The 8,642-nt window shown below is 35.5% G+C and overlaps 1 protein-coding gene across 1 annotated transcript; it reads right to left on the reverse strand.

The window, feature by feature from the left end:
• Positions 1-6,413: 6,413 nt before the first annotated feature.
• Positions 6,414-8,285, reverse strand: LOC105804341 (probable glucan endo-1,3-beta-glucosidase A6). The gene is made up of 3 exons (XM_012636913.2): positions 8,117-8,285; positions 6,731-8,029; positions 6,414-6,641 (listed from the first exon to the last, which is right to left on the reverse strand). The coding sequence occupies exons 1-3, from the start codon at positions 8,163-8,165 to the stop codon at positions 6,604-6,606; spliced, it is 1,386 nt and encodes a 461-aa protein (XP_012492367.1). The 5' UTR covers positions 8,166-8,285; the 3' UTR covers positions 6,414-6,603.
• Between the last annotated feature and the right edge of the window lie 357 nt (positions 8,286-8,642).

Consider the following 8,642-nt stretch of genomic DNA (forward strand, 5'->3'; position numbering starts at 1 on the left):
ATGTATAGCATGTATGCATCTCCATCTTCTTATGGTTGTTATGATTCATCTTGGGCTACTCCTAGTCCTTATAATACAACTTTATTGATGAACACAGGATTAATTGGGTCCACCATGGCACCTAGTCTAAATACATATTAGAATATGTGACTTCTTCCACAAACTGGTTAGAATCCATTTGTTTCATCTTGGCTCACTGGTGCTATTATCTTAGGGCCAAGTGCTACTACTACTTTTGGGACTTCAAATACTTCCACAAGATCAGTCTCTCAAACTCCTCAAGCGCATATTGCAACTCCAGCTCTACCAGATGATAATGGTTACTATTTTGATTCTGATGCCACTCATCACTTGACCAATTCCGAGACTTCTTTAGCCTCTAATGTTCCTTACATCTGCTTAGGTAAAGTGTTTGCTGGTAATGGAAATTTTTTACCTATAGCTCATATTGGTTAGTCATCATTAATGTCTTCTGTTCATCCACTTTATATGAAATATTTTCTTCATGTTCCCGGAATAACAAAAAAATTGTTATCTGTGTCAAAGTTTACAAGAGACAATAATGTTACTTTTGAATTCCATCCTAATCATTGTCTTGTTCTTGATTTAAAGACAAGTGATGTACTTCTTCAAGGTTTTATTCATAATGGGCTGTATCGATTGCCATCTACACCTTCATTCGCTCTTTCATCTGAATTTTTTGCTCACTGTTGTACCGCGGAGACTCTTACTTCTTTGGACTTATGGCATCAACGTTTGGGTCATTCATGTAGCTCAACACTAAAGAAAGCTTTAAATGATTGTAATGTTTCCATTTATGGCAATAAAGAACTTAGTAACTATGTTGCATGTCATCTTGGAAACGAACATAATTTACCATTTTCTTTGTCTCATACGATGTATAATTTTCCTCTTGAGCTTTTTGTTATGGATGTATGGGGGCCAGTTCCAATGATTTCAAATGGGTATCATTATTATGTTGCCTTTACGGATGCTTATACTCGGTACACTTGGGTTTATTTTCTTAAGAACAAATCAGATGTCTTGGCTACCTTTATGAGTTTTCATAGTCAAGCTGAACGGCTTCTTGGTTGTAACTTGAAAACCCTTTAATCTGATAATGGAGGAGAATTTAAGGCTCTTAATTCTTATACTCAGCAGTATGACATTCTTCATCAGTTCTCTTACTCTCATATGTCGGCTCAGAATTGATTGGTTGAACGCAAGTATCGACACATTGTTGACATTGGTCTTGCTATTCTTGGTCATGCTTTTATGCCTCTACCGTATTGGTACGATGCCTTCAGTAATGCTGTCTTTTTATCAATCAATTTCCATCTGCACCCCTTGGTAATATTTCACCTTATGAAAAACTATTTACTCGAAAACCTAATTATACTTTTCTTCGTGTTTGTAGTTGTCTCTGTTTTCCAAACCTTAGATCATATAACTCCCACAAATTAGATTTTCGACCGACCCCTTGTACATTTCTTGGGTACTCTCCCATTCACAAAGGTTATAAATGCTTAACCCCTGATGGTAAAACAATCATATCAAGCAATGAACCTTTTCAGAAATGAAATTCCCTTTAAAAAAATCTGCCACCTCTGTCACCTATATATTACTCTACTCCCATGTTCTCTTTACCACCACCTACACTTAATTCCTTTCTCGATACCCTTTTACAACCCCCACACATTACTCACCCTTCATTATCGCTTACACACAACCCCTCTTTTGTGGACCCTACAACTCCTAACTTTAATTCATCATCACCCCACATACATTTTCCTACCTCTACGAGTCACACCATAACACCACCTACCAATCTTCCTACTCCCATGGATCCCACTACAACACCATCCACCAATTTAACGTCTCCTTTATGCCCCTTATCATCCCCTACACCATCTGCACCTATCACTAATCCCAAGCCTTGCTCATCTTTGTTACCCTAACCCAGTATTAATCAACACCCCATGCTAACTCGTAGTAAAACAGGTATTTTCAAACCAAAAACATACCTTACGGAGATAATCAGTTCTTCCAATAATATTTCTACTGACATACATGTTGCTATGAGGTTTCCACATTGGCAGACTGCAGTTCATGATGAATTAAGTGCTTTGATGGCAAATGAGACCTAGACTTTATGCGCTCTACCACCTAACAGACGAGCAGTGGGTTGTAAATGGTTATTTAAACTCAAGAAAAAGTCAGACAGCTCTATTGATCAGTACAAGGCTTGATTGGTGGCAAAGGGTTTCTCGCAACAAGCTGGATCAGATTTTGTCGAAACCTTTAGTCTAGTTGTTCGTCTGACTACCATTCGTACTGTTTTAACTTTAGCAATGATGAACAATTGGCCCTTAAGACAAGAGATGTAAATAATACTTTTCTTAAGAGTTCCCTTGATGAAGAGATTTATATGACTCAACCACCGGTCTTTAAAATTTTTGATGATAATGGTACTCAACTCGTTTGCAAATTAAAGAAGGTTATATATGGGTTACGTCAAGCTCCCAGAGCATGGTTCAATACTCTTCGTAGCTTTTTATTGGTAAACTTGGTTTTCAGCCCTCCAAGACTGATTCGTCCTTGTTTGTTTGGCTCATTTCTTGTTCAAAACTATATTTTATGGCCTATGTTGATGACATCGTTATTACGAGAAGTTCTTCTAATAAAATTTCTAATGTTGTGCAACAGTTGCATACTAAATTTTCTTTAAAGGATCTTGGTAATCTCAATTTTTTTCTTGCCACCGAAGTTACTTGTAATTCTTCGGGTCTTATTCTAACACAACACAAGTTCATCATTGATTTACTTTCTACAGCTAGACTTCTTAGTGCTTCTCCTACTCCAACACCTATGGTTGAAAGTTCCTTGCTATCCTCCATTGATGGGTCACCATTTCTCGATAGACATCTTTACCGAAGTATTGTTGGCTCACTTCAGTATATCTACCTCACTCGTCTTGATATTTGTTATTGTGTCAACAAACTTAGCCAATATATGAACAATCCGTTGGATACGCATTGAAAAGTTGTAAAACGTGTTCTTCGATATCTCATTGGCACTCTTCATTATGGTTTATGTATCACACTGGGTGACCCTGTTTTGGTTGTCTTTTCTGATGCTAACTGGGCTTCTTCGATTAAAGATAGACGTTCTACATTGGGTTTTTATATTTTTTTGGGTCAACCCCCGTGGCATGATCTGCAAAGAAGCAATTAGTAGTATCTCGATCGTCTTCTGAAGCAGAATACCGTAGTCTTGCTAATTGTGTGTCTGAACTTATTGGCTTACAACATCTTCTTGAAGAACTTAGAGTAAAGACTTCCCATACACCCATTGTTTGGTGTGATAACTCAACTGCGGTTTCAGTTACTGCTAACTCTACACATTATGCTAGAATGAAGCATGTAGATATTGATATAAATTTTGTTCGTGAAAAAGTCATTGCTGGTCAATTAAGCGTAAATTATGTTCCCTCAACAGATCAACTAGCTGATATTTTTACAAAGCCAATACCACCTTGCAATTTTTCTCATTTTAGCAATCGACTATATCTTGTTGACTCCACAAAGTTTGCAACATAGAAAAGAAGAAAACGGGAGAATGTCAAATATTATACTGCAACAGAATTTCTCAATGCCATGCTTCATGAAATTTCTGCATTATCAAAAAAATAACATGTATAATTTTATCTCAACCAACTCAATGAGCTGTTATCAGCTCATTTCTTAACAACCTTTGTCAATGATTTGTTGACACGTATCTTGATTTCTCTCTACTATCTTCATGTATAAATCCATTACTGTTTGTAATGTTTGCGATATAATTATTCACAAAAGAATCAGAATTTCAGTCATCGTCTTTTCTCTTTTCTCTTTGTTTTAGCTGATTTCAGTTCTTTTCATTACGTTATTCTATTGATTTCTTACTTAAATAAAAAGCTAGAAAGGTAGAATATTCATAAAATTTATTCAAGAAAAACCTCTCCCGCTAACAACCTTTCCCTCGCTCTCCACAAGCTTCACCGTCATGTTTTTCATTTCTACCCTCTTAAAACCACCCTTATCGATTATTCCTCCACACGGAAGAACTTTTCCCCTTTCTTGATGCCAACAATTATGAGCCTTTATCAGAACTGGGTATTGACATAATCCCAATCTCCACCACTTTCTCTTTATTCTTCACAAACACCACCGCTTTCCCACCGACGACCTTACCATAAGACCCTTACTGCAGTTCTTGGACCAAACAAATTCCTCATTCTTGATCAGTCTCTACCCTTACAATCTATTTCGACCCAACATCAAGATCCCTCTTGGGTTTGCTTTGTTCCAACTTTTAACTTCTAAGATGCTTTGGTCACTGGGTTAGGTATTTCAACCTATTTGATATGATGAGAATGCAGTGTAACAACCAAGGCAGTGATGGCGCACACGATTATCCTGATGGTCGTTACAGAAACTGGGTGGCCAAGCTGTGAAGGTGAAGTAGGAGAATTAAATTAGGGGCTAATTTAGTCGTATAAAATTTGAGTATTTAGCATTACTGTCAAGCACTTTTTGAGAAATAAAAATTTTATTTTAGACATATTATTATCAAGTAACAAATATATATTTAAATAATATTTAAAATAATTAATATTATTATATTTTAATAAGAATATAAAAAATTTATTATAACTTGTTAATATTTTAATATATAAAATATAAATTTTAAATATTTTAAGCAATAAATATTAATTATTTATAAATTTTAATTAGAATATATAAATTATATTTTAAATATTTGTAATTAAATATTAGCACATTTTATTATTTTAAAATATTTTTATTTTTAATTAATATTTTAAACACATTTGTAATTAAGCATCAAGAAAGAAAGAAAGTATTGTGTTATTAGAGGGTAAAAAGTAATTAAACACCAAAAGTACTTTTAGGAGAAAAAAAAAGCTAAAAATTTTAGTTTCTCTTTTTCAGAAATGGTTTTGAAAAGTTAAAAATTTCAGCCAAAACTAATTTCTTTAGTAATGTTTTTCTTCTAAAAGTATTTTTAGAGTCAAAAGTGTTTTTTTTATGTACTACTAAACAAGCCCTAAATCATTTGAAGTCAGGTGTTGAAACGATGTCATTTCATTCTAAATGGTTTAATTGTTTTGCAGAATTTAATTATATGTGTAAAAATATATACAGATGGCAGCATGGTCAGTATTCCATTTGATTTTTAATGAAGGTGTGATTAAAACAAGAACAGTTTTTAATGACCGTGTTAAAATTGATAAAAAAATTTAAGTGATCAAAATAAAAATATAATAATTTTAGAATGACGATCTAGACAATTTACCCTATATTATATAATACAATAATATATTAAAACTCTTTATATATATATATATATAGTAGTTTCACTGATTTCTCATCTCATCAGCTAAAATTCTAATGGGGCTCAATAGTGAATTTCCCCTTTAATTTATTTTCCCTGATCTGCTTTTTGGTTCAATCTTTTCATTTGCCACATTCATTTGAGAGATACAAATGATAGTGGATAGTTTGATTCAGTATCATAGCTATGTGGCTGGCAGAAGTACGGCTCCTTAAAATAAAAAATTTAAAAATTTAAAAATTTTAATTTAATAAAAATAAAATTATATTTTAATTTCTTTAAAAATAATAAAAAATTAATTTAATATTTAAAAAATTATAAAAATATAAATGATTAAAAATTATATTTTAATTTCGCCTGAAATATTTTTTAACTTCACCCCGGTTTGATTGAAGGAGGCATTGCATTGGAGACATCGTGGACAACAAGAGAAAAGCAGTCCATTGAAAAGTTAAGCCACTTTGGAAATACATCCAACTAATGAAGAGCCTAGTGTACAATGGTCTGATGATAGCGATAGGACACTAGCCTAGTAAACTTTGTAAATGTTTAAGTGTTGATCCCTATGGTAGGTTGCAATTATCCTTATGTTCTCTTTTCGTCACTGTGGCAAAAGAAAAATAGAGTACGAAGCTTTGAATTACCAAACGAGGTCCAACCTGAACTTATCACTAAGAATCGGACATGGCTAGATCAATAAGCCAGTTCCAAAGAGGGAATAAAAGCATAGCACTTACTGCTACAACGACAAGTACAGCTCCTGTGGAAAAAAAGAAATGCCTAAACCCTAAAAGCCTAAAAGCTATGAAAAAAGGGGTTTAAAAGATGTAGTAACCGGGCAGATCCTCGAAATTACGACCCTCTTTATTATCTAGCCGTTGGCAGCAGGACCCATGTTATGACATCTCATCACAACTAGCCCCAAAAAGTAAACCACCAAGAGCAAACGAAAATGCCCGTTTGAAGTGCATTAATGAATGACTAAAATAGTAACATAAAGTTACAGCATTATCATACAATTTGAAGGAATCATAAACATCCGTTATATGAGTTAAAAGATAAGTTCTATTAATATTACAAAAATTTTAACTTCAATATTAATAGAACATTATGACAAATTTTAAAATTTTTTATTAACTCTGGAATAATTTTTAAGTCTCTCTTGCTACAAATGAATAAAATCCTATTCGATTCGTGATTGGGTATCCATCAAAGAGTCACGCTTGGAAACTTACAGTGACCAAAACCTGAAAAGAAAATTAAACAAAAATGTAATTATATAAATTATATTTACAGTCAAATTAAGTAATCATGACCAAGAAAAAGATATACTTACTTGGATCTTTAGCCGTCTGGGTAGCCAAGCCGTTAAAATAACAGGTGGCGCCAGTCTTCCTGGATTGCGACCAATAAGAACTAAACGCGTAGCTCGCGTGCCAAAACAATGAATCCGGTTTGAAGCATTTCTTTCCGGGTTGAATCGGGTCACAAGTCTTATTCCCCTGCGAACACGCGTACGACAATGCTGAACTCAGCGCAGTCTCGTTAACTCCTTTAGCCGCCACGCACCAAATCTTCCCCTTATACGGCTCGTTATTATCTGGCTTCGGCAACGGCTCGAAACACGAATCCGGAGTCTTCCCACTCAAATCGATCCCGTATATCTTTGTCCCGTTAGGATACAACAACCCGAAATGCCGCTCAGTTCCCGGACCCGGTTTCTGGTTCTCATTATACAGAGCAAATATTAGAGAGGGGATAACCCATCCGGGTCGTGCCGGCGTGCCGATCGGGGGTTTAGCTGTTAGCTTTTTCACAACATTTCGGTTGTAAGTAGCGGCATTGTAAATGTTGGCTCCGATTTGATCGATATCGCCGGCATTTGGCCAACCTGTTTCCGCAATCCAGATCCTAATATCCGGGTACCCGAGTCTTTTCATTGCGAAAACAACCGAGTCAACCATTTGGTCGAACAAATTAGTGTAGGTTAAATTAGAAAGCGGGTCGGTGTATTTGATAGTTCGGGACTCGAAGAGTGCGTACTCGAGGTTAATGTTTTTGGGGTCCATGACCCAAGCGAAATAAGGGTAAACATCAAGGAAGTAGAAAGATTTGGTCCGGTGTAAAAACTGTAACAGCGGTCTAACAATCGAATCGGCGATGTCGGATCGGAAAGTGCCGTTGGAAGGCGGAAACGACGATTCCAAGACATCCATTGCCATCGAGGTACTGACTTTGATTTTGTCGAGGCCATGGGTTTTTAACGATTTCTTTATTTTACGCATGGCCGGCACGATGTTAGGCCAGATATCTTTAGGGGAACCGCTGATGACTTCATTGCCGACAAGGAGGTATCGGATTTTGGTTGTGGAGTAAAAAGGGACGACGTTGGTTTCGACCCAGGAATCAGCTAGCTTTTGACTGGTGGAGATGTTGTTTATGATCTCGTTGGGGACCATGATGCAGACTTGAAGGTTTGTACCTTTGAGAGCATTAAGGATGTCGTGATTTGCATCGTAGATTTTGACGCGTTTGGCTCCCAGAGATTGGATTAGCTTAACCGATTGTTTCGGAGACGGCAGATTGTTCCCCAGCTGACCGTAGTTTACTCCCACTTGACTTGAGAACTCCCCACCTGAAAGACAATAAAGGAAGATACATTAAAACCACAAAAAAAGAAGTAAAAATGATCCTATTTCTGGGTTTTCAGGATTGAGCTTACTCGAAACGGAAAGGAAAAGAAAGAAGAAGTAGAGAGGAAGAAGGGCCATTTTAGTAATCAGCAGAGAAAGATTGGATATTTTTTTAATCAGTAACCAACAACTGCTGAAGAAGGTGAGAGGGGTTCATACGGATGATTTATAGAGAGTCCAAGGGTTGGGTTTTGCTTATCGACAAGTGTATTGGAGACTCTAGCGTGGGACAGAACACTGCTTTTCTGATACACACTTTAAAAAGGTAAAAGATAAAAGATAAAAGAAAAGAAATAATAAAGTGATAATTCTCATCCGGAGAAAAATATTGATTGGATATTTGTATTTTATTTTTTATAATGGGAGTTTGAATGTGTGATGTGTTTATTTATTATTAGTGTAAAAATAATGATAGCGATGAGATTAGATATTATAGTATGAGACAGAAAATAAGCTAAATACATCGCACTGCACCCAACCACTCTATTCATCCAAATTGGTCCAAATAGTTGAGGAAGAATTAGATATCCAAATTTGTAAAATATCTATGTCAAA

Source organism: Gossypium raimondii, chromosome 7 (genome assembly GCF_025698545.1).
Source record: "Gossypium raimondii isolate GPD5lz chromosome 7, ASM2569854v1, whole genome shotgun sequence".
Taxonomy (NCBI): Eukaryota; Viridiplantae; Streptophyta; class Magnoliopsida; order Malvales; family Malvaceae; genus Gossypium; species Gossypium raimondii.

What these genes read in the sequence shown, in the direction of transcription:
- LOC105804341 (XM_012636913.2), bottom strand. Translation starts at nt 8,165, where the DNA reads ATGGCCCTTCTTCCTCTCTACTTCTTCTTTCTTTTCCTTTCCGTTTCG. An exon ending in TCTTTTCCTTTCCGTTTCGA is followed by an intron (nt 8,030 to 8,116) that starts GTAAGCTCAATC and finishes ATTGTCTTTCAG; the next exon opens with GTGGGGAGTTCTCAAGTCAA. An exon ending in CCAGACGGCTAAAGATCCAA is followed by an intron (nt 6,642 to 6,730) that starts GTAAGTATATCT and finishes TTTTCTTTTCAG; the next exon opens with GTTTTGGTCACTGTAAGTTT.